The sequence below is a fragment of the Capra hircus genome, chromosome 26 (genome assembly GCF_001704415.2).
Source record: "Capra hircus breed San Clemente chromosome 26, ASM170441v1, whole genome shotgun sequence".
NCBI lineage: Eukaryota > Metazoa > Chordata > Mammalia > Artiodactyla > Bovidae > Capra > Capra hircus.
This window is the reverse complement of record NC_030833.1, coordinates 40,742,703-40,768,132: the sequence shown is the minus strand read 5'-3', so window position 1 is coordinate 40,768,132 and position 25,430 is coordinate 40,742,703. Positions and strand designations below refer to the sequence as shown.

Genomic DNA, 25,430 nt, shown 5'->3' with positions numbered 1-25,430 from the left:
CCAGCCTCAAATTCTCCCTAAGCCTCTTTGTTCTGTCTCCAACTCTTTTAATGTCTTTTTTTTTTTTCCTGGCTTATTCTCCCTGAGAAGTCATAATTCCCCCAGTGGGATTGCTTATATGCAGTGGTCCCAGGATTGATCTGGATTTTAAAACTGTACCATGACTGGTGCTTCCTGCAGGTCATTTCTTTCTTGGGCATTTCTGCAGCCTGCTGGTTTACAGCTTGATGTTTACTGCAGGGATCACTGGAGGGGATGAAGGTGAGAGATTGGAACACACTGAGTGACTTTCCTCGGAAAGCTTTACATTCAGGCCAGAAAATAGCACAAAAGGATTGAATAATGTACCGCTGAAGTTTCTAGTATCACAGAAGGTTATAACTTGAAAGAAGCTTAGCTCCGTCATTTGATGAATGAGGAACTGAGGAGAAGTTATGTGTCCAACATCACATAATTGATTAGTGGAGTTGAAAAGCCAAAATAAATTTAGAAGTGGGAAGTGACAATGCAGTGCTTGATCTAAACTGGCATACGAAGGAAGGAGACTAGCATTTATTGAGTGAGTATTTAAACTTGGGTACATTCACTTAACATCCTGAAGTCTCAGCTTTCTCAATTGCAAAATCAAGATTCTAATAAGAGCAGACACTGATATGATATTGACTGTGTGCTGGGAACTGTTCTAAGCACTTTGTATGCTAAGTCATTTAATCCTTATCACATCTTAGGTACTATTATTTTTCCCCTTTATTCAGATGCACAGAAAGCTATATATTTACCTGCAGTCACCCTGATAAAATACTCTGTTTTCTATTGCTGCATTACAAATCACCCCAAGCTGCATGTATTAAGACAACATGCATTTATTATCTCACAGTTTCGTGGGCTAAGGAGCCTAGGCATAACTAGGTCCACTGCTTGAGGTCTCGCAAGGCAGCATGGAGGTGTTGACCAAGGTTAGGATCGGATCTGAGGCTTGAGGTCTTATTCTAAGAAAAAATATGAACCGATTGCAATAAGTTATATAATCTGAGACTACTGGAAATTTCTTTTTGAAAATACAAAACTGCAGGTGGTTATAAGGTTTCTTGAAGCAGACTTTGAAAAGAGGAGGTATGAAGAGATTTAATTATTGCCTAGGACCCAGTAAGAATCTGCTGGGTGTTATTCTTGGCATTATTCACGTCATTTTTCTTGGTGTTATTCACACCATTCTTGGCAGCAGCATCTCCCTGTAGCTATGGAACTCATGGTGACTGAGTCTTCAAGGTCAGCAGAAGAATGCCTTTTTCTTTGAATGATCTCCCACTCTGGATAATCTCCCTTCTGATGAACTTAATGTCAAATGTTTACGGGCCTTAATATATCTGCAACAATCTGTTCATCTTTGCCATATGACAGGATGTAAACATGGGAGTAATGTCCCATCGCCTATGCCATGTTTTGCTGAGGTCAAAAGGTAGTCACAGGTCTTCTCTACACTCAAGGGGAGGTGATTATATAAACCTGCGGATCCCAAGGCGTATCACCGCACCATCTTAGAATTCTACCTACCATAGCCAGGAAGACTTAGGTTAAGCCCAGACTGGCTCCAGGTCTAAGAGTCCATGCTGTCAGTCACAATGACCTTCTTTCTCCTTTTGAAGCAAGTAAACCCACTTTATAACCTTGCATGGTGTTCTAAGAAAGATAACACCCAGCAGATTCTTACTGGGTACCAGGCAATAATTAAATCTCTTCATACCTCCTCTTTTCAAAGTCTGCTTCAAGAAAACTTATAACCACCTGCAGTTTTGTATTTTCAAAAAGAAATTTCCAGGAGTCTCAGATTATATAACATTGCGATCGGTTCATATTTTTTCTCAGGCAGAAATGACCCTGGGTTTTGGGATATGAGACTTGAGTTCTCAAGAAATAACCCTAGCTCTGCTTTTTTTTTGCCTTTGAAACAGATGAAGTGATTAAGAAGAAACAGTAAACGTCGTCATCTTGTAGACAGGACAGCATGGATCAGCCATTAACTGTGAACTCCCTGGTAGGTGGCACCAACTGATATTTTACATGTGGTTCGAAAACCCAGAAAGAAGAACAGAAACACGCCAAATGTGAAATGAGTCACAGTGACTTCAAGAAGTTAAACACTTGCTGTTTTCATCCATCTGTGTGGTCCTCTCCTTTGAGGAAGTGACTAATAAAACCATCTTTGTTAGAATTAAAAATAATTCTTTTTCTTTTTCCATGAAAGCATGAAATTTTAATTCTCTGGTTTGGTTCCAGGAGTGTAGTTCTTTAGCATGACACCAGAGAGAATTTGTAATGTCAGAGATGACACTGTAACAGGTACTTCGGCTGTTCCGTGTTCTGTGTTTTCACAGATGAAAAATTAGAGGTTTAGCTTGTGCAGTAATGGCTAAGGAAACATTTTATGCTTAACACCGAGATGCGGCTCTGGGATCCTTGTGTAAATGTGCAAACACCTGAAACACTTGTCCTTTTCATCTTTTCCTCTTACAGCCAACGTAGTGCACATCTTCTTGAGCTACATCTTAGGAGAAATAATGTGCTAGAGAGGAAATAACAGGGGCCTAGGGACCCCATGGGTTTATTATGTGTCCCAGATCAGTCTCTGAATGTGAATAGAGCGACATTATATAATCTCCATGGCCCAGTTTTGTACTTTGTGCCTTACGACTTTTGGAAACCGTAGTTTTAGTGTTACCAGCCTATCACTGGGGCTCGATAAACAAAGGTTGTCCTTACCATCCACCTTCTCCTGATGACACTCCCAAACCCACTCACTAAACTTGTCGCCCTGGGGGCAGCAATATACTGAATGCCCTATACACACAAAGCTTAGCACCAGAACGCAAATAGAGGGCCTAGTGCTTGCTCTGAAACAGGGTAGTGTTCTCTCTCAGTGGAAAAAGTCCTTCACAGTTGCTCAGTTGCTTTTGTGAGCATGTTTGCGGGGCAGAGAGTTGCAGGCACTTTTTATTTTCTGACACTGTCTCGTCAAGACTGCCACATTTCCACCTCCGTAGAAGGAGTCATTTCCTCGAGTTCCTTGTGTGTTTTTCTAGAACGTTATGTGAAAATAATCAAATTTTAGTGGACATGTCAACGTAAAAATGAACACTAAGGCTTTGTCATCTGGAACATTTTATTTACATCCAAGAAGTTCATCTTGAAAAATTATAGAAAAATTATAGATTGATGAAGAGTTTAGGCTCTTTCCCAGTTTATCTCTGAAACCAGTTTTAAACTTAAGTAAAGTAGCACCATTCCCATAGATGGAAAATAAATATTTTTTTCTTCAGGTAAAAAGATAGTCTAATTATAATCACATTGTTCCCTTTCTGTCTTCTTCCTTTATTTGATGTATTTATTGGTTATCATTTGTGTTACAGGGAATATACTATATTCCAGAGCACAAAGATGAGTGTAAAATGATTCCTTTCCTTCAAGGAGCTTATAATGAGTCAAAAATACTTGTAAACAAATAATTATAACTCAGCACAGACTGCATAGTAAAAAAATGGACAAGTTACTTTTGTGCATGCAATTCTGGAAGTCTGCCCTAATTTTCCTAGATTTTTTTTCTGATGTCACTGAAGCATTAATCTGTGGTCGTGTAACAGCATTCTTGGAACACAGTCAGGATTATTTGGTTACGTGGGGTTTATGCTGTTTCCTCACCAGCAGAGCTGAGAAGCTGCCACAAGAGACTCTGTGTCCCACAGAGCCTAAGAAATGTACTATAGGGCCTTTAACAGGGAAAAAAAAAAATTGTTGACTTTTTCACCTTTCATAAGTACTGACTTTTTATTGAATAATTATCCTGAATTTATATGTTCTGTTTTTCCAAATGTGTATGTGTTTTTATTAATAAAACACAAATGTATTAATATCACAGATCCTTTTTCAGTTATTATCATTATTTTCTTAGGGATGAATTAACAGTGTAATTATGTTGGGGGACTGGGGGGTAGTGTGGGGGGGGGGAAGGTGGTGTGTCCATATGCTGAAAAAGGCTTCTCCAAGACTTATTGGTGGGGTTATAAAAAAAAAAAAAAAGACTTATTGGTGGCGTTTTATTCACTTGGTAAAGATGCAAAGAGGCCCTGAAAGCTTCTCATTAAACCAAGTGTATTTTGGAATAGAATTGAATACATACAGTAACTTTGGATCCAGAACACGTCTTGGAGACCCTTCTAGTGTAATGATATGATCCCTGCCCTGGCAGGAATCCATCTCTTGGCTTACTTCCATAAGGATATAATGGTCAATGATATTTTACCTAAAATGACCTATAACATTCACATACCCAGGAACTGCCACATAACTGTAGCTGAAACCTGCAAGAGATCTTAGTCCAAAAGAGTGTGTTTACCCTGCAGATATGTGGTTTTTTGGTGTGCAGACCACATGTTAAGCAAAAAGACCTCATTTTTATCATGTTATTAACTCATTAAAAAAAAAAAAACTTTCCTTAGGTACTGATGTCAGATATTTAGTACAAAAAATACATCTATAATTTCAGTCTGTTCATTTCTTCTTATAACCAGAGATTCCAATTTGGCTCTGCAGAAAAAGTTAGCTGCGATGCCAGACCACACGGATGTCTCTCTCACCCCAGAGGAACGAGTCCGTGCCCTAAGCAAGCTGGGCGGGAACATCACCATCAATGAAGATATCACTCCACGCCGCTACTTTAGATCCGGAGTAGAAATGGAGAGGATGGCATCTGTGTATTTGGAAGAAGGAAACCTGGAAAGTGCATTTGTCCTCTATAATAAATTTATAACGTAAGTGTTTTATCTTGGAGATCTTTGAAATGAGAACATTGGGAACAAATATTTACATGCTATTTTGATGAGACAGCTTCAATGCCAGGCATGTATTCATACTCAGATCAAATTTACAATCTCCAGAAGTAGGAGCGGGCCAGGTTTTTAAGTTACCAAGTCATGTACTCAAAGGTGTCCCAGTATTGTCTCTGAGGCTTAGGGGTGGAAGATCAGAGATGACGTGAGGTACAGGGATGTATATCCATAGGCCAGCACTGTAACCTGAGTGCCCGCTTCTCTCTCTTCACAAAATTTCTTGTTCCCTGTCATTCTCCCTTCACCAGAATGCAAGCCTTTGAGAGCAGACAGCATATTGTGGCTCTATCTAGAGCATCTGAAACGTGGCATTAACATTCTTGCAATTTAATTTGATGGGTTGAAACAAGGGGTAAATTGATGATCCTAGGAAGGAACTGATTGGGGGACAGAGTGTAGTAGTTGATTTAACATTGCAGTCAGTATTTCTTAAGGCAATTATTTAGCTGTGTAAGAATTGTTGTGTATAAAAGATCTTCCAATATATTGAAAGTAGCAACATCAAAATAGTCATGTAAAATTATCACACTTCACATTAGATAGATATTTATTAATAACATATCCTCATTTGAACTAAAAAAACGGGATTTGGACTTTCTATACCAATTTGCCATCTTACTGATTGTGAAGATCTCCTGTTACCAAAAGTGATCTCATCAGAGCCGAAGCCCTTATATTTGTTTCCACTGAAAATCACTCATTCATTAATTGTATTAATTTACTTGGGGATTTAATCTGAGAACATGCAAGAAGTTGAAAAGATTAACTGTATTTTAAAACTTGGTTTTGGCTGCGATGGGTGTTTGGTGCTTTGTGCAGGCTTTCAGGAATTGTAGCCACTGGGGGCTACTCTCTAGTTGTGGTGCTGGGGGGCGTCTCTTGCTGTGGAGCACAGGCTGTAAGCACAGGGGCTTCAGTAGTTGACGCTCTCAGGCCATAAAGCCCTAGCTTAGTAGTTGTGGCACACGGGCTTAGTTGCTCCTCAGCACGTGGGATCTTCTCGGGCCAGGGATCAAACCTGTGTCCTCTGTACTGGCAAGCAGATTCTTATCCACTGCACCACCAGGGAAGTCCAAGGTCTTTTAAATGCTGCATCCATGATTCTACCATGGGTGAAATTAAAGGCAATTAGTATAGTATGCGAAGTGATCTCTTCATTTTATTCACGTTAATTAACTTATTGGAAATTTAGAGAATGGTTGGCAACATTCATTTTAACTGGGAAAAATCAGAGACTTTCAAGAAGGATAAGAAATAACTATCAAATTGGATGTTATCAACTGTCATCGATAGCACACATTTTCCATTTTAGTTTCTGAAGTGTAAGTTACAAATTGATAATATTTTTTTCACCTTCTGAGTTTTGCACACACCCATGAGTGTGGTAAAGGGCCACTATACTATCTGAAGGCTTCTCATTGGCACCAGTGGTAAAGAACCCACCTGCCAATGCAGGAGACCCAACAGACTTGGGTTTGATCCCTGGGTCGGGATGATCCTCTGGAGTTGGAAATGGCAACCCACTCCAGTATTCTTGCCTGGAAAATTCCATGGACAGAGGAGGCTGGTGGGCTACATACAGTCCATGGGGTCACAAAGAATTGTTCATGACTGAGTGACTGAGTGCACACACATCTCTCTGAGTTGCTGAGGAATCAGAATATTTGAATTCTCTCCCAGCACTAACGATATGACCATTGGTTCAGTTATCCGCTGTGAGTTCAATTTCTCATCTACATAAATTAAAGGCTTATAGGTGAAAATCTGAGGTCTCTACATCTCTGCATATCAGTGACTTTATTCTACATATAAAAGACAGGCAACTGACACCTTATGTAGTTAATGTAAGCTTTAATTTTCTCATTTGAGAAGAATTATAATACCATGCCTATGCATTCAGTAGATGAGATGTAAGTGTATATGATTTGTAAACAACAGAACATCAATAATTATAAATGAAAGTTGCTCATTCATGTACAACTCTTTGCAACCCCATGGACTGTAACCTGTGAGGCTCCTCTGTCCATGGGATTCTCCAGGCAAGAATACTGGAGTGGATTGCCATTCCATTCTCCAGGGAATCTTCCTGACCCAAGGATCAAACCCAGGACTTCTGCATTGCAGGCAGATTCCTTATCTTCTGCTTCCTTACCTTACCATCTGAGCCACCCATGGGTGTAGATATTCTTAGTGGTCAAAAATTCCTATTCTCATTTCTGTAAAGGAGACCTAGCCATTCTGCAGTTAGGAAGATATGAGGAGTTCTGCCTAATGAAATGTGAAGGAAAATGACATGTATCAGCTCCAACCTGAAACAATCAGAGGTCCTTAGTGATTCTCCAGTCCCTTTTCTTTCCCTGACCTATGTTCCAAACAGAGCAACTACAAGATACCAGGGTCTCCATCGGTTTCCATCCTCCATCAGCTTGGGTTCCCAAGTCTGAACCTTCTCACAAACCCCAGCTTGTACTGGTACCAACCATACCTGGGAAATAAACATTTGTTATTTTAGGACCCTGAGCTTTGGAGGTTGTTCAGTTACTGCAGTATAGCCTAACCTCTCTCAGCCAATAAAAAACTAAGTAGTTAATTGAAACATGTCTGTGGTGAATCAATAATTAAACAATTTCAGAGGAAGGAAGAATGTGCTACTATGTTAATCGAAACTAGTATTTGCTCTAAGGGCCATTCGTTCATTTAACAAATATTTATTGGGCATTTATTATGATGAGATGGACACTATTCTACAGGCTGAGGATACATCAGTAAGAGGCAAAAAAACAAAATTTCATGCCCTAGTGGAAGCAAAATCTTAACTTTACCTGGAAACAATGAACCTGGTTTGCTGTAAGGATTTCCCTTCATTTTTACTGTCCCTTGTTCTTGAAAAGGTGATGAAAAATAATTAACTATTAATTCAGTTCAGTTCAGTCACTCAGTCGTGTCCGACTCTGCGACTCATGAATTGCAGCATGCCAGGCCTCCTTATCCATCACCAACTCGCAGAGTTCACTCAAACTCATCTCCATCAAGTCGGTGATGCCATCCAGCCATCTCATCCTGTCGTCCCCTTCTCCTCCTGCCCCCAATCCCTCCCAGCATCAGAGTCTTTTCCAATGAGTCAACTCTTTGCATGAGGTGGCCAAAGTACTGGAGTTTCAGCTGTAGCATCAGTCCTTCCAATGAACACTCAGGACTGATCTCCTTTAGAATGGACTGGTTGGATCTCCTTGCACTCCAAGGGACTCTCAAGAGTCTTCTCCAACACCACAGTTCAAAAGCATCCATTCCTTAGCGCTCAGCTTTCTTCAGAGTCCAACTCTCACATCCATACATGACCACTGGAAAAACCATAGCCTTTACTAGATGGACCTTTGTTGGCAAAGTAATGTCTCTGCTTTTGAATATACTATCTAGATTGGTCATAACTTTCCTTCCAAGGAGTAAGCATCTTTAAATTTCATGGCTGCAATCACCATCTGCAGTGATTTTGGAGCCCCCAAAAATAGTCTGTCACTGTTTCCACTGTTTCCCCATCTATTTCCCATGAAGTGATGGGACCAGATGCCATGATCTTCATTTTCTGAATGTTGAGCTTTAAGCCAACTTTTTCACTCTCCTCTTTCACTTTCATCAAGAGGCTTTTTAGTTCCTCTTCACTTTCTGCCATAAGGGTGGTGTCATCTGCATATCTGAGGTTATGATATTTCTTCCAGCAATCTTGATTCCAGCTTGTGCTTCTTCCAGCCCAGCGTTTCTCATGATGTACTCTGCATATAAGTTAAATAAGCAGGTGACAATATACAGCCTTGACGTATTCCTTTTCCTATGTGGAACCAGTCTGTTCCATGTCCAGTTCTAACTATTATAGGTTTTTCAAGAGGCAGGTCAGGTGGTCTGGTATTCCCATCTCTTTCAGAATTTTCCACAGTTTATTGTGATCCACACAGTCAAAGGCTTTGGCATAGTCAGTAAAGCAGAAATAGATGTTTTTCTGGAACTCTCTTGCTTTTTTGATGATCCAGCAGATGTTGGCAATTTGATCTCTGGTTCCTCTGCCTTTTCTAAAACCAGCTTGAACATCAGGAAGTTCACGGTTCACGTATTGCTGAAGCCTGGCTTGGAGAATTTTGAACATTACTGGCCTGTGAGATTCCGTTAAGGATTCTGGCTGACATTTATCTGAGTTATGAATTTTCATATACAAGGTTTTAATACACATATGTATACCATGTCAGGCTTCCCTGGTGGCTCAGTTGGTAAAGAATCCTCCCGCAATGTGGGAAACCTGAGTTTGATCCCTGAGTTGGGAAGATCCCCTGGAGAAGGGAACAGCTACCCACTCCAGTATTCTGGCCTGGAGAATTCCATGGACTATTCCATGGGATTACAAAGAGTTGGGCACAACTGGGTGACTTTCACACCATGGCACTGCTGGTTCATCAGTGGCCCTTTGAATCTGTTCTGTGAGAAGGTGTCTTTTATCCATCTTTCCGAACTCTTACATTTTCACGTGATACTCAGTGTTGCCAGCACTATCACAAGTAGAATGGTGCTCTAGTGGGGTTAAGTGCCCAAGACCTGAGAAAAACTAAAGTGATGTGATCTGTTGAGGAGCATCCTGACTTTAACCCTCTTAACCTCAGTGCTTAGTTTGCCGAGCTTAACTCCTCTGTAATGCCAGAATCATATTCATACCAACCTTTGATGGCAGGTGGAAAGAATATAGGTTAAATAAAAAGGAAAATGGCAACCCACTCCAGTATTCTGGCCTGGACAATCCCATGAAGGAATAGCCTGGCGGATTACAGTCCATAGGGTCACAAAGAGTTGGACACGAGTACACATAAAAAATGTCATTAACCATGTCCTTTTGAAAAGGAGGTTCGTTCTTATATTAGAAACCATCACTGAGCTTTTTCTGTCATATAACTCTAAGGATGTGTTTTCTCTTTCTCCAGTTTATTTGTAGAAAAGCTTCCCAACCATCGGGATTACCAGCAATGTGCAGTACCCGAAAAGCAAGATATTATGAAGGTATTGAGTGATCAACTCTCTCCGGAGGTTCAAGTTCCCCAAGTATCCATTATTGATTCATCCCTTTTCTTTCCTCCTCTGTCTAATCCTCTCGAGAGTTTCGGTGCAAAAAAAAAAAAATCATTCCATTAGCTGTGATATTTCAATCTCTTCTTAGACCTTTAGTCATCATTACTGTGAGATGTTTACTTAAAACTGGGAGAAGAAAAGAAAAAAATCAAGAATGCACTTGATCTTAACGATATGAAGAAGGAATTATTTTATGATTACTCTCAGAGATTGAAAGAATAGTTGTCTCTTTCCCCATACTTATTTAAGACAATCATTTTGGCTGGTTTTGATTATTCCATACAATTCTCAACTCAATACCTATTTGAAAATCAGTGTTGATTATCAAAGCAGCCACAAAGTTCTAGTCATTTTCTTCTTATAGTACTCACCTCTTAGACAATGAAGTCTTTAGTGAGTGACCTGAAATATTCCAAAGGAAAAGGAAGGCTATTGAAATGTTTTTATTTAGCAGCAATGTTTGCTACATATATAGTTTCAAATATCTTTAGCTGAGAATATATCCTCTTAGATAACATTTAAGCAATGTTTTCCATTTATTTCTCTTAAGTAGTTTGGATTGATTTTATGTGTTGGAGATACTGTATACAAAGTCAATCACAACATGAAATTTGAAATTACTCTCCAAAAATATTTTACCGCATAATGGAATAAAAACTCTCTTAGCCAGTTATGTCGGGATTCCCTTGTGGCTCAGTGGTCGTGAATCCACCTGCAATGCAGGAGATGTGGGTTTGATCCCTGGGTCAGGAAGATCCCCTGGAGAGGGAAATGGCAACCTACTCCAGTATTCTTGCCTGGGAAATCCCATGGACAGAGGAGCATGGTGGGCTACATTCCATGGTGTCACAAAAGAGTCAGACACCACTTAGCAACTAAACTACAACAACCAGTTATGTCAGGCCTGAGGGTGCCTGTAAGTAGAACACAAATGGTCATCTTCATTGTTAAATTTCTGTGCACTGTCTGAAGGGTCCTTCCTCATCCAGCCTTCATGTAACATTTCCCTTCAGTTCTCTTGTTCATTTAATGTCAGAAAGTTCTGGATGGAAACCAAGGTGTTAGGCTGCCAAGATGACTCTTTTACTCTTATTTGGTGGTGGTGGTTTAGTTGCTAAGTCATGTCCGACTCTTGCAACCCCATGGACTGCAGCCTGCCAGGCTCCTCTGTCCATAGGATTTTACAGGCAAGAATGCTGGAGGGGGTCGCCGTTTCCTTCTCCAGGGGATCTTCCTGGCCCAGGGATTGAGCTCAGGTCTCCTGTATTGCAGGCAGATTGCTTACCGACTGAGCTACAAGGGAAGCCCACTCTAGTTTAGGATTATTCTTATTTTCACTTATAGAGAAAAAATTCTGCAAAAGGATATTTTCTGTTTGTGCTCATTGAATAAATGGATCAATGGATGACAGAAAATTAAGAGCACAGAAATTTTAATGGAAGAGCTTAGCTAAAGTTAGGCATTTTGGGTTTTAGTCATAAGGAGACCATAAGTCAGTTATATGACGCTGGACAAGCCTTTTGATCTCTCTGAGCCTTTGTTTCCTCATCTGTACTAAGGCTGGGGTGGGTACTTGGATGGTATTTTCATGCCATCAAGCAGGAATCACTGAGAAGTTGTTTGAGATACAGATCCCAATGCTTTCTCTGACTATGTTGATTTAGTAAACCTGGGGTTAGGCTTGGGGATCTATATTTTTATAAAAGGTGCCTCAGCTGCTTTTTACAGTCCCACTAAGCCTAGGGATCTCTACTTACCGTGTTCTCCAATGTCCCTTTTAACTGTGATGCCATATAATTTACATACCATGGAATGTGCAGTTACAAATCCACTACCCGAAAATGAGGTACCTCCCTATACAAAATGCTTCCCTAACCAGTGGAGTCAATAAGGTCTTACAAAGGGGATAATTTTTCCTCTTCTCTACTGAAAAGTTGTATTTTGGAGCCCTAGAAAATATTGATTTTTCCACCTTCCTGTTTGGTGACTTGTGTCTTGATTTCTAATACACATACCAGTTGTTTTCCTTTCTCAGCTGATGATCTGAAAGACTATACTGAAAATTCTACTAATCAGTATGTATATATGTATTTTTAAAAGAAACTGAAGGAGATTGCATTCCCAAGGACAGACGAATTGAAAAAGGACCTTTTAAAGAAATATAACGTAGAATACCAAGAATATTTGCAAAGCAAAGTAAGTTCAATTGGTACATTTATTTCATGAATTGTTTTCTGTGCAAATATTTTTTTTTATTTTATTTTCATGAGTTTTTCAAATCTCATATGCATTTAAGTTAAAATTAGAGAAACAGTGATGGAAAACATAACGATGTTTAAATTTTTATTCCCCAACAAGATCTAATAAAGTGAAACATTAGAAAATAGACTTTCTATAGTAATTTAACCAGAGTGTTCCTTCACTGTTTACGTGAGGCTACCACAACATTGTCAGTTGGCTATACCCCAACACAAAATTAAAAGTTTAAAGTTGGGGAAAAAAAAAGAATAAACAGAGCCTTTTGACCAACTCTTGCCAGTTTAATCTTGAACCAGGTGGCTGCTCTTTAGCAATGAAAGGAGGCAGTAAGAGAGGTAGGGAGAGTAGTACATAGTTTCTGAGGTATCTAATTCGATTCTTAAATGTTTTAATGTTATGTTATTATATTCTGAAATATTATACTTACTATAATAACATAGAATAATATCTAGCCATATGAGTGAAATGTAATCATATCATCAAAGGATGATGACTTCTGGATTCTTCTTAAATAGAGAGTGAAAAGAAAACTTATGTCTGAGATCAAAGGGCACTGAGTGATGAAACTGACCGATCAGTCTATAAGATATTCCAGTTCAGCACTTGAACTCTTAAGGTTCACAGCTTCGGTTTTGCTGTTTTGTTTGACTGTGTGTTTATGTGCTTTGAAAGTTTCACTATTGCTGATTCTCAGTTCAGTCCAGTCTCGTTGCTGCTGAACACGGTCACAGGCCTTGTTTACTTCCTTTGGTGTCCTGGAAGTAGGCCTGCGTGAGCCGTGTGCACTGGGTAACAGAAGGAAGGTGGAATCAGAAGATTCCCTCCAGTGTGGATAGTGACCATCTGATTGGAACTGTCAAAGACTGGGGCTTCCCAGGTGGCCCCTGGGAAAGGGTTAAAGTGGTAAAGACCCTGCCTGACCTTGGTCAGGAAGATTCCCCTGGAGGAGGGCATGGCAACCTACTCCAGTATTCCTGCTTGGAAAATCCCTATGGACAGAGGGGCCTGATGGGCTGCAGTCCATAGCATCGCAAAAAATCAGACACGACTGAAGTGACTTAGCAAGCACACACGCGAAAGATTGAAGTAATTTTGGCGGCCCAGACAGGACAACAGGAAGAGGGGAGCAAAGCCTTTTGAGTTCCCCTCCCTACTCAGCGGTGTGAACGCTAGTCCCCTCTGCTCTCTGGGAGGAACAGCGTCAGCAGTTGTGGTCTGCTGTTAGTGACACTAAGGATAGTCCACAATAGGATCCCAAGTATATGACAAGTAGAAATATTTGGGGGGGTAGCGTGGCAGCCTTTATGTCTGGGAGACATGGACATGGCAGTAAGCCTTTGCTGCAGGCAACACTCACATCACCTGCAGTCTGGTAGAATGCAGATTCTCTGGCCCCTCCCCAGACCTGCTGAATGCCAGGCTGCCCTGTAACAGGACCCAGGGGATTCGTGAACATAAAGTGCTGCTTTAAACTATGCCCCCCACCTCGCTCCTGCCTCCTAGTAGCTCCCAAAGTTTAGTTTTCAACAGAATTATTTGGGAAGCTTCTTAAAGATTAATTCTCTGACCCTAGATATTTTTGTTAAGGCTGGGGAGTTTGGGAATCATCATTTTTAACAAAGCTCCAATTAATTTGTTCTGATAGAGATGATGACCCCATTCTGAGAACCACTTTTTAGGGATACCCCCTTCTCCATTAAGTCCCAGCACTGTGACTTCAAGAGTCCGATTCTAAAGGGTTCAAGGTTGGTACTGTCCCTAAAAGCTTCGGATGATGATGGCAGTGTTCTCTCTGGCGCTGTCTCATATGGGAGCCACCAACCTATGGTACTTAACACATGGCTAGTGAGACTGGGGGATTGAATTTCGGATTTCATTTCATTTTAATTAAATTTCAGTAGTCACATGTGGCTAGTAGCTACTATACTGGACAGTGCAGTCTAGGGTAATATGACCCTTCTGTGAAATGGTCTGATCAGCGAGGCTATGCAGACAGTCCTGACTTTGATTTTCTAGTATTTAAAAGCACAGGAGAATGGAGGGAACTTGATTATCCTGGCTCATCTCTGGTAAAACATGAGTGGACTCCAAACTGCTCCTGAAATCAGATTAAGGGGCTTTTGCCACTATGTTCCCACTCCAGTACTCTTGCCTGGAAAATCCCATGGACGGAAAAGCCTGGTGGGCTACAGTCCATGGGGTCACAAAGAGTTGGACATGACTGAGCGACCTCACTTTCGCTTTTCGTTTTCATGCATTGGAGAAGGCAATGGCAACCCACTCCAGTGTTCTTGCCTGGAGAATCCCAGGGACAGCGGAGCCTGATGGGCTGTCGTCTGTGGGGTCGCACAGAGTCGGACACGACTGAAGCGACTTAGCAGCAGCAGCAGCAGCCACTATGTTGTATATTTCTCTGGTGGTCTCAGGAGTGTCCCTGTAGGCATGTGGGAATATATAGCTGTGTCTGCTGGGAGATTGAAAGCACCTGCTTTTTTGGCCTGGAAACTAACCTTTTCCTGTGGCAACCACATTTTCTAGAACAAATACAAAGCTGAAATCCTCAAAAGACTGGAGCATCAGAGGTTGATTGAGGCGGAAAGGAAGAGGATCGCCCAGATGCGCCAGCAGCAGCTGGAGTCAGAGCAGTTTTCGATTTTTGAAGATCAGCTCAAGAAGCAGGAATTAGCCCGGAGTCAGGAATTAGCCCGGAGTCAGCTGCGAAGCCAGGAAACGCCGGCACTGTCAGAGCAGATCGATGGCAGTGCTTTGTCCTGCTTTTCCACACACCAGAACAATTCCTTGCTGAATGTACTTGTAGATCAGTCTAATAAAAGTGACGCAACCAGTTATGCTGGCCACTCACCTCCCGTCAACAGGGCCTTAAAGCCAGCTGCCACTCTAAGTGCTGTTCAGAGTAAGTGATACACGCCCACAAGACATGCAATCACCTTTTTTTTGGTTTGTTTGTTTTTCATTTTTTTTAATTTATTTATTTTCAATTGGAGGATAACTGCTTTACAATATTGTGTTGGTTTCTGCCATACATCAACGAATCAGCCATCGGTATACATATGTCCCCCCTTCTTGAGCCCCTCTTCCCACCTCCCACCCCATCCCACCCCTCTTGGTTGTCACAGAGCACCAGATTTGAGCTCTGTGGGTCATACAGCAAATTTCCACTGGCTATCTAATTTTATATATGGTGATGTATATGTTTCAATGCTACTGACTTAATTTGTTCCATCCTCTCCTTCCCCTCACTGTGTCCACAAGTCTGTTCGCTATGGAACCATATTTCTGTGACATTTGGGCAGGGTCTACTCATTTTATCATGAGCCGTGGTAGTTCCCCTGTATGATGTGGTATGAATGACTGTGTCATCTGCGTTTTGCTATATGTAACCTTAACAGTCAGAAAATGTGATTTGCCCCCTGATAGAGCAGAGACTCAGAGAAGGCAGTGGCAGCCCACTCCAGTACTCTTGCCTGGAAAATCCCATGGGCGGAGGAGCCTGGTAGGCTGCAGTCCACGGGGTCGCGAAGAGTCAGACACGACTGAACGACTTCACTTTCACTTTTCACTTCCCCGCCTTGGAGAAGGAAATGGCAACCCACTCGTGTTCTTGCCTGGAGAATCCCAGGGACAGGGGAGCCTGTTGGGCTGCTGTCTCTGGGGTCGCAGAGTCGGACGCGACTGAAGCGACTTAGCAGCAGCAGCAGCAGAGCAGAGACTGCATAATAAACAAGATTATATTTGATCACGGTACAGATATTTTAGAAGAGAAAAATTCTGAGCATTTTTTTCATTCATGTATTTTAATCAAGAAACCATAAATCCTAAAAGGTAAACACTTAACACTGGAGAAGAAAGAAGATGCTGGCAAACTTGTTTGTCCAGAACTTTGCTCAGTCATTAAATGTAAATATTTAGCATTTCCCTGGCCCAGGAGGCCCCACACACATGGGTGGTTAACCTCCCAATGGATTATGTGTCTCTGCCAAGAATTAGTGCTGCTTGGGACTGTTACATCAGTGCTGGCAGATTTCCAAAACCAAGTGGGAAAATTTCCCAGCAAACACTGTCAGATGGAGTTTGTATTTCTTTTTGTTTGGAAAGACTTATGATAAGCAGTCATGCTATAAATTACTGCTAGTTATTGCTGAAAACATGGCGCTATTACTTAATGACGACCAACTCCCATAAGATATAAGCAACACATGGCAAACACGAAAAAGAGTATGCTAAGGCTTGCAGAATATGAGATGTGTTGTCTGCAGCTCCTGTGCTTTGTGCCAAGTGAAAACAACACGCACGCATGTGAACAGTGGATCTAAGACCCCACGATGGAAAAGCGCTTGCACCTTCCCACTTACACACAATCAATCTGTATGCAAAGGGCAATTCTACCTTCATTCTGGTCACTGTTCACTTTGATAAGTTTTAAAACAAAATGCAGGGAGGGGAGCACCAGATAATCTCATTTTTAGAATTTATATTTATCTGTAGTCACTTGAGGGATGGGATGTAAGGTGTGTTTTTTTAGCTTTTTCTCCCTTTTCTGTTTCTTAGATTTCGTGGTTGAAGGACTGAGATGTGTCGTTTTATCAAGAGATCTTTGCCACAGATTTCTGCTGCTGGCAGAATCCAATACAGTGAGAGGAATAGAAACCTGTGGAATACTCTGTGGGAAGCTGGTATGGACTGTGTTTCATGTCTTCTCTGCACAGGATACTGTCAGTAAAACTGGCTTTCTTGTGATGAGTTGAGCAGAACAAAAACATCCTCAGTGTCATTATGAAATTACCTGTATATAGATTAATGCGATAAAAATACTGTCATTAATGGAATTATCCTTCTAGAAAATAGATCACAAAATCTCAGGGAGGCTATAAAGTTTGTTGTAAAGAACTAATCACACTGTAAATTAAGTCTTTGTTTAGAAAAAGGGGGGTTTTCAGATTTCCAGAACTGTCTAGTTTTCTAAATCAGATTTCCCTTGCAATTGTTAGTTTTGGATGTATTCCTATAATTAACTCAACTTGCTTGTAAGTGATAATCTTGCCACCCTTTTTCAGGTATGTGATGAATAAAGCTAGGGTGGTGTTGTTTTCTTTAAAGCAGTGGTTTCAGCAAACCGCAATCACATAGCACCGGTCATATTTAAGTATGGAAGATTTTATCAGAAAAAAGTAATGAAAGACAATGTCAAACTAGAAGGAGATAAAAGAGAGAAGAAGCGTATATTTTTCTACTTCAAGAAAAATATACTCTCTTTGGGGTATCAGTTTATATTTCTGAATCCAGGCACATTTTCATTCCTAAACATTTACTTGAGGACTGTGATTTAATGATATGTTTCATTCCCTGGTGGCCTAGAGGGTAAAGCGTCCGCCTGCAATGCGGGAGACCCAGGTTCAATCCCTGAGTCAGGAAGATCCCCTGGAGAAAAAAATGGCAACCCACTCCAGTACTCTTGCCTGGAAAATCCCATGGAAGGAGGAGCCTGGGAGGCTGCAGTCCATGGGGTCGCTAAGAGTCAGACACGACTGAGCGACTTGACTTCGCTTTCATTCAACACACATTCTCCTACTGTATTCCAGTGTTGCGTCATCATGGTTTCCTCCAGGCAGAGGAAGCAGAGAAGATAAGCACAGAATAACCTGTCATTTCCTCCCCACAGCTACCTTCGTTGCCCTGCAGGGAGGCAGTATGCTATGGCTGTGTCTTCCCCAAGACCACAAGTTGTACTTAGTTTGATTGATTCATTCATTCTACATTTATCCCTTCATCAAACAAATATTCACAGGCCCTGCCCTAGATGTTGGCATTCAGAAGCCTGCAACAGCCACAGTCTTGCCACATGATACCTGTATGATGCTTACAAAGAACCAGACAGATGACTAATTATAAATGGAGCTGGGTGCTCTCAGTGGAAGTGTAGGGTATCCTGGGAAGGTGTATGGTGATCCAGTGGCTAAGACTCTGCACTCCCAATGCAGGGGGCCTGGGTTCGATCCCTGGACAAGGAGCTAGATCCCACATGCAGCAACTAAGACCCAGTGCAGCCAAATTAAAATGAATACATGATTTTTAAAATTAGAAAAAAGGGGGCTTCCCTTGAAAGGTAATATTTACATTATATATATTTAGAATACATAAAGTTAGCCATGAAAGGAGGGGCTGGGGTGGAGGGAAGTGTTATAATCAAGGTCATAGGAATAGTGCCCAGTTTGCAGAAGCATCCTGAGAGCAGAGACAGGATGGTGCTATCGAAGAAGGGATAGCTCCTCACTGCACAAACATCTCTTATCTGAGGATCCTATCACTACAACCCTCTTCCTTTCAACTCTTTATCTTTTACCTAAGGGGATAAAGGAGGGGAAGGGAGTCACAGAGGGTGAGATGTTGGTTGGCATCGCTGACTCAATGGACATGAGTTTGAGCAAACTGTGAGAGAGAGTGAAGGGTAGGAAGGCTTGGCGTGCCACAGTCCACGGGGTCGCAAAGAGTCAGACGTGATTTAATGACTGAATAACAACAAAGGGATAAAAGATTTTTTTCTTTCCCCTTTATCTAACTGCCTATCCAAAACAGTGTCTTAATTGTGAAAACTCCCTGTGAATCCCTCCCTGCAATAGTAAAAGAAAGTCGTGAGTCTTCAGGTGAAATTAAATAATAAGAAAGACCATCAACCTTCACAAACCATTAGAAATTGTCCTTCAATAAAACCACAGACTTATTTAATGACCATCTCCCCTTCCAGAGAAACCTGCTGTTATCTTATTCTGATTTTTCTATGGCAGTTCTAATGCAGCGTTTTACTTACTATCTAAACTTCCGGGGATCAGCCCAGGATACTGATTCCTATTTATGGTACATTGTTCTGTTGTGAAAATGGGTTTCAAGCGCCAAACAATTGTCTCTCAATGTTTTTGGTAAATGGTCCGTTTTCAGGTCTGGGCCTTTGTTTTTGAATTGTGATGCAGGTTGGGAGGATGATGTAAGTGGTGGGTGCTTTCTAGTCTTATTAAAACATTACACTTCCTACTCAGGCTTTCTTTTTTTTTTTCCTCTCCGGTGTTTATTATTCTCTTTGCTCTTTGTTTTTCAGACACATAATGAATTTACTATTACCCACTTAATAGTGCCAAAGCAGTCTGCGGGCCCAGACTACTGTGACGTGGAGAATGTAGAAGAATTATTCGGTGTTCAGGATCAACACGATCTCCTCACCCTGGGGTGGATCCATGTACGTTCGACCTTTTGGGTTTTAGGCTGTTGTTGGTTTGTGTGTGTGTGTGTGTGTGTGTGTGTGTGTGAGGCTTTTTTCCTCCTGGAGGAATTTCAGCTTAATCGAAATAATGAATTATTTTTCATTTTTCCAAGTGTAATAAATGTCATCATATTAAAGCATTTTCTTCAATGTGAGGCAATGTCTAAATATGTCAAATCTGCATTTGGAGAGGGCTGTTATAAATATGCTTTTTTTCTACCATTCCAAGTTAAAAGAGAAACTTTTGGAAGTCAGGTTGGCTTGTCTTAATGATTTCCTGTAGTCTAATACAGGCCTGGGCTTCCCTGGTGGCTCAGAGGGTAAAGCTCTGTCTGCAGTGCTGGAGACCTGGGTTCGATCCCTGGGTCGGGAAGATCCCCTGGAGAAGGAAATGGCAACCCACTCCAGTATTCTTGCCTGGAAAATCCCATGGACTGAGGAGCCTGGTAGGCTACTGACCATTGGGTCACAAAGAGTCGGACACGACTGAAGTGACTTCGCTTTCTTTCACTTTCTGTCTAATGTGATTAGACAATTATTAATATTCCTTTTCCACTGGCTGTGGGTCTAAAGTAGATTAAGAAAATTTCTGAAAATGTTTCTTGTAAACAATGTTTGTACTTGTCAAATAGGGACCGTACACTCCACTGTATAAAGACCTCTACAGGCCACAGATATTTGTGCCGTTGCTTATATAGCCACAGAGTGGGACCAAAAATTTGTGTTCCAACATTTACCAAGCCACCATAGAAGCAGGACAGGGCTTACAAATCGAAAGACATGAATTTAAATATCAGCTCTGCTAAGAATTCACTGTAGGAATGTTGGCAAGTGATTTAAGCAATCTCAGCATCAGCTTTTCTTCCATAAAATGAGGACATAATAATGGACTTCGTATGTCAGTGAATTTCTCAACACATTTTCTTCTTGGGACCCAGAATATTGAAGCAATTGTTATTGGTGATGATACGGTACTTTTACTATCCATGTTTTCTCTATTTGGTGAACATTTTTCCATCCAGTCTCACACTGGGCCTGGGGTAGGAACAAGTCGTCTCACCAAAGACTGAGAAAGAACTACCTTTTATTTTGCTTGCTTTATAGAGAAATATTTAATAACAATATTAAAATAACAGTAATGGCAATAACAGCAATCATAACAGCTAATGATTTTGACAGCTTTCTGTGTACTGGGCACTGTTCTATGAATTTTACATTGGTTATCTCACTTAATTTTCATAGTAATCCCATTAAGAAAATTATTATTATCATTATTTTACAACTGATGACATAGGTATAAGGATGTTAAAGAATTTTTTCAGTTTTTTGCTTACAACTAGTAAGTGAGGAAGCCAGGACCCAGCATGAATACAACCTTGGATTCATGATTTAAGTGGTCACATTCCTTTTCGAAAGTGGTTGGAGTTTATTGTGAATTTAAAAATCATTATGAGTGCATGTATTTTTCATAGTCAAATATAGACTTCTGATTTGCCTCTCATAAACACTTCCAAAACCCAGAAGATAGTTCTTTTAATTTATAATCTCCCCTTTCCTCTCGTCATCCAAGATGAGCACCAAACATCTTCAACAGCTCTGAGAATTCCTTTCTCTTATTGTAGGGCGTGGAGACCCATGAAAGGACACCAGCATAGTGGGATATATTTAGCAAGAATTTTCCTTCTGAGTCCACAGTTTCATATCTTAGGTATCTTGCAGTCGAGGTTCTGTTCCTTGCAGGCAAGTTACTTAAAGGAGCCTCAGGATCTCTATACATAAAACTGAGATATTAATAATAAGTATCTCCCAGATGAGTTGCAATGATTAATTGAGGATCTGTTTAAAGCCTCTGGCAAATCTCCAGTTTTATCTTTCCCAATAAGCAGAAAGTATATAAACATTCCCGAGAGTCTCTTTTCAAAGTCATAGTTATTCCATAGATGTATGAAGGGAAGGATTATTTCAGTATGACATTTTTCAAAATCCTTATTTGATTAATGGTGGTAAAAAAGATAAAGCAAATAGCTAGAGTTTTTTCTTGGAATGGGCTCTGGTTTTGGTTAAGACTTATCAGTTGCTTGTTCAGTAAGATTGTCCTCTTTTCTTTTTATAGACACATCCAACCCAGACTGCTTTCTTATCCAGTGTTGATCTCCACACTCACTGTTCCTATCAGCTCATGTTGCCAGAGGCCATTGCCATCGTCTGTTCCCCAAAGCATAAAGAGTAAGTGGAACTCAAGAGGGTGTAAGTAGGGTTTCGTCTGGGGCTGCTGGGTTCAGGTGTGCCCACACACCAGGCTGAAGCCCTTGGATAAGCCGTACACCGTGCCCTTAGGGAAAAGAGATCGGCTCCTGCTGGCTTCCAAATATGTGTAGCTCTGCGGTCTTTTGCTTTTTAAGGTCTTTCCCATGGTAGAATTACCATAGAATTCTTTCTTTACTTAATGTGACCTTGAAGTGGATAAACCAGATGTTTCAGTTTGCCATTTGGGATCCTGGTTCTGTTGTATGATTTCTTTTGTGAGAAGATGTCCAGCTCAGGGAATTCCCTGGTGGCCCAGTGGTTGGGACTTCACACTTCCATTCGTGGGGGCATGAGTTCGATCCCTGGTCAGGGAACTAAGATCCTCTTCCCACACAGTGTGGCCAATAAAAAAAGAAAGAAAGAAAATGTCCAGATTTAGCTTAATTATCTCCAAAATCTTAAGTCTTGGGGATGATGATTATTTCAGCACAGTTATGAGCAGAGGAGTCAGCCACTGGAATCCCAGCTTGATTAGCGACCACTGTGAGCCTCCATCTTGTCAGATCCCTGATACCTGCCCATCACAGATTAATATGAGGGTGAACCTAGATGACAGTTTATGTAAAGGGCTTAGCATGGTGCCTGGAACTATAGCCAGCACTCAATACATATTTGCTGTGACTGTATAAATATTAGTTATACCTTAGAAATACTGCAGATGCAGTTCCAGACCACCACGATAAAGCAGCTACCGCAAGTCACATGAATATTTTGGTTTCCCAGTGCACATAACACTTTGGTTCACACTGTAGTCTGTTAAGTGTGTGATAGCATTATGTCTAAACACTGTACAGACCTTAAATTTTAAAAAACCATATTACTCAGAAATGCTATCATCTGAGTCTTCACCAAGTCAGAGAAGTAACCGCAAAGATCACTGATGATGCTTTTCCATAACAAATACAATAACAAAAAAATCTGAAGTATCGTGAGAATTACCAAAATGTGACAGAGAGATTTGAAGTGAGCAGATGCTGTTGGGAAAATGGTTCCGGTAGACGTGCTTAATGAAAGATTGCCACAATCCTTCAATTTGTAAAAAATGCAATATCATTAAAGGGCTGTAAGTGAAGTGTGATAAAATGAGTGTGCCAGTCATTTTATGTATGTCGGCATACACGATAGATAGAGGATAGAAATATCCGTCACTTGTAATTTCTTCCCATGGGGTCTTGGCTTTTCCTCTGAGGTGTCCCACTGCCCCGTTACTGTCCTTCGGGCGCTTGGCATTAGCACTGGTACCTCCAGTCTTCCTCGAGGCCACCAGCACAATATTGATTTAAAAAAAAAAACTGTAAAGTTTATAGTTTGTAACTTCTTTCTCCATTCCATTTGAGGAATATGTATGCATGTGCCATTCAAATAAAACATCTGCAAAGCCCAGATGATCCTCAATTTTTGTACCTTTTTTCCCTAAAATTTAGCACCGGCATCTTCAGGCTCACTGACGCTGGCATGGTTGAGGTTTCCGCTTGTAAAAAGAAGGGCTTTCATCCACACACCAAGGACCCCAGGCTGTTCAGTGTGAGTAGATAGACAATGCTGATTATTTTCTGTACACAGTATTTACTTTTCACCCCTTCCTTTTTTAAAAAATTGAAAATTGAAATATAGCTGATGTAATATGTTAGTTTCAGTTGGACATTTTAGTAACATTTTCATACCTTATGAAATGATCACCACAGTAAGTCTAGTACTATCCGTCCCCATACTAAGTTATTACAATATTATTGACTATATTCCTTATGCTGTATGTTACACCCCTGTGGCTTAAAAAGATGAGGCATTGTATATGTACACACACACACACACACACACACACACACGCACACAGTGAAATATTATTCAGTCATAAAAAAATAAAATCTTGTCATTTGCAACAACATGGATGAATCTATAGGGTATTATGCTAAGTGGAATAAATCATACAGAGAAAGACAAATACCATATGATTTCACTTATATGTGGAATCTGAAAAACAGAATTAAAACAGTAATAGATACAGAGAACAAATGGGTGGTTGACAGAGGGTAGGGGGTTTACAGGGTGAAATAGATGAAGATTAAGAGGTATAAATCTCCAGTTATAAAACAAATAAGCCTCTGTTTTTTAAGAGGGAAATAGTAGCAGTATGATAAAGGATAAAACCCTTTATTGCTTGGTTTAGAATTTCCTTATCTCAAAAACTTAATCAAAGTCTTTGTATTTCCTTCGGATGTCTTGTCATTATTATTTTATTTACAGAGGAAAGAGTATTTCTGTAGCGGAGTTGATTACATATAAAGTTTCCTTCCCATCACGGTATATATGTGTGTCTATATATATTTAAACAATTATAGTTTTCTTTGGAGTCCCCAAAAGCAAGCAGTTATTAAAGAAAATGAGATTAAATGTGTCTTGAATTATTACTGCTTGATACAACCAAATTAGTTTTTCATAGCAGTTCAATGAAAACTGTAGTCCCATTTTTTGATGAGCTTCGTATAACTCCAGAGTAATATTATCTGAATACATCTTTTTCTGTTTGCTTGGCTGTTCCCTGTCTGAGACATCAGAGAAACATGATTTTGAAGTTAGGATTTATTTAACATGAAAGCTACTTGGCACCTTCTGTAAATATTTTCTTGCTGTTGAAAATGAGGATATATGGTTATGTTTGTTCTGAGTGGAAATATTTTTCAAAATTAGGAACATTTTAAAATCAGGAAATTCATACTCCTCCTCTAGAGAGAATCATGTTAAACATTATGAGCTAAAGCCAGTCTTTCTTTCTTAGGTCTGCAGACATGTGTTGGTGAAAGACATAAAGATAATCGTGCTGGATCTGAGGTGATACGTTCTGCAGATTAGCACCCTCCACGCCAGACGCTTACCGTGGACCCGTGGTTGCCGGATTTTCTTAAGATGTTTCCAGAAATGACTGATATTTTATATTTATACATTTTAGATCAGAGAGTTTGATATTTATTACTTTTGCACATTTTGACGCTTTATTTTTGGGTTGCTTTGTCTTAAAAGAGGTTACAGTGGAGTTGTCAGTACCTACTAGTGTGCCTGGATACTATGACCACATAATAAATTGTGCTGCAAACAACATATCTGATTTTAAGCTTATTTTTTGGATGTATAGTTGATGTACAGTATTATATAAGTTTCAGGTGTACAACATAGTGATTCATAGTTTTTAAAAGTTATACTGTCTGGTATTTTGCATGAGTTTTTAGAGCTTCAGATGTTTCACTATTTTTTTTCCCCTGTAAAAGGTAGTTCCAAACAAGAAATTCTGAGTACCAGGTGATCTCTAGGACAGGCCATCTGTTTCTGCAGCTTCTCCCTGTGGGTGGTCAAGAAGAGTGTGAGAAGAAATACAGCTGCAGACAGTTGAGTCCATCCTGTGATTTTCAGTGCCGGGGAATCCTGGCTTAGAGTCTGCCGTCAATCTTAGTGTAGGAGACCAGGGCCTGAGCTACTATCCAGGGGTCAGGTGTCAGAGGGCCTGAGATAACCTGTGATTCATGAACTTGATTTAGAGGAGTAAGAGCAGAGACACTTGAGAGAGGAATAAAAAAAGGCTCAGATGGAAGCTTAAAACCTATTTCTGT

General features: G+C 40.5%; 1 protein-coding gene across 3 annotated transcripts in view; it reads left to right on the top strand.

Annotated features, from left to right (window-relative positions):
* STAMBPL1 (STAM binding protein like 1) overlaps window positions 1-24,924 on the top strand; it is a 50,902-nt gene extending 25,978 nt beyond the window's left edge. For 2 of the 3 annotated variants that reach the window (XM_018041652.1, XM_005698189.2), the window contains exons 2-11: window positions 1,953-2,035; window positions 4,588-4,805; window positions 9,845-9,920; window positions 12,090-12,185; window positions 14,787-15,162; window positions 16,818-16,942; window positions 19,360-19,497; window positions 21,635-21,747; window positions 23,253-23,352; window positions 24,605-24,924. In XM_018041652.1, coding sequence (XP_017897141.1) covers window positions 2,006-2,035; window positions 4,588-4,805; window positions 9,845-9,920; window positions 12,090-12,185; window positions 14,787-15,162; window positions 16,818-16,942; window positions 19,360-19,497; window positions 21,635-21,747; window positions 23,253-23,352; window positions 24,605-24,661 — 1,329 coding nt within the window. In that variant the 5' untranslated portion in view covers window positions 1,953-2,005 and the 3' untranslated portion in view covers window positions 24,662-24,924. Of the gene's footprint in view, window positions 1-1,952; window positions 2,036-4,565; window positions 4,806-9,844; window positions 9,921-12,089; window positions 12,186-14,786; window positions 15,163-16,817; window positions 16,943-19,359; window positions 19,498-21,634; window positions 21,748-23,252; window positions 23,353-24,604 lie in introns of those variants that run through there. The other variant, XM_005698191.3, reaches the window with a different exon arrangement.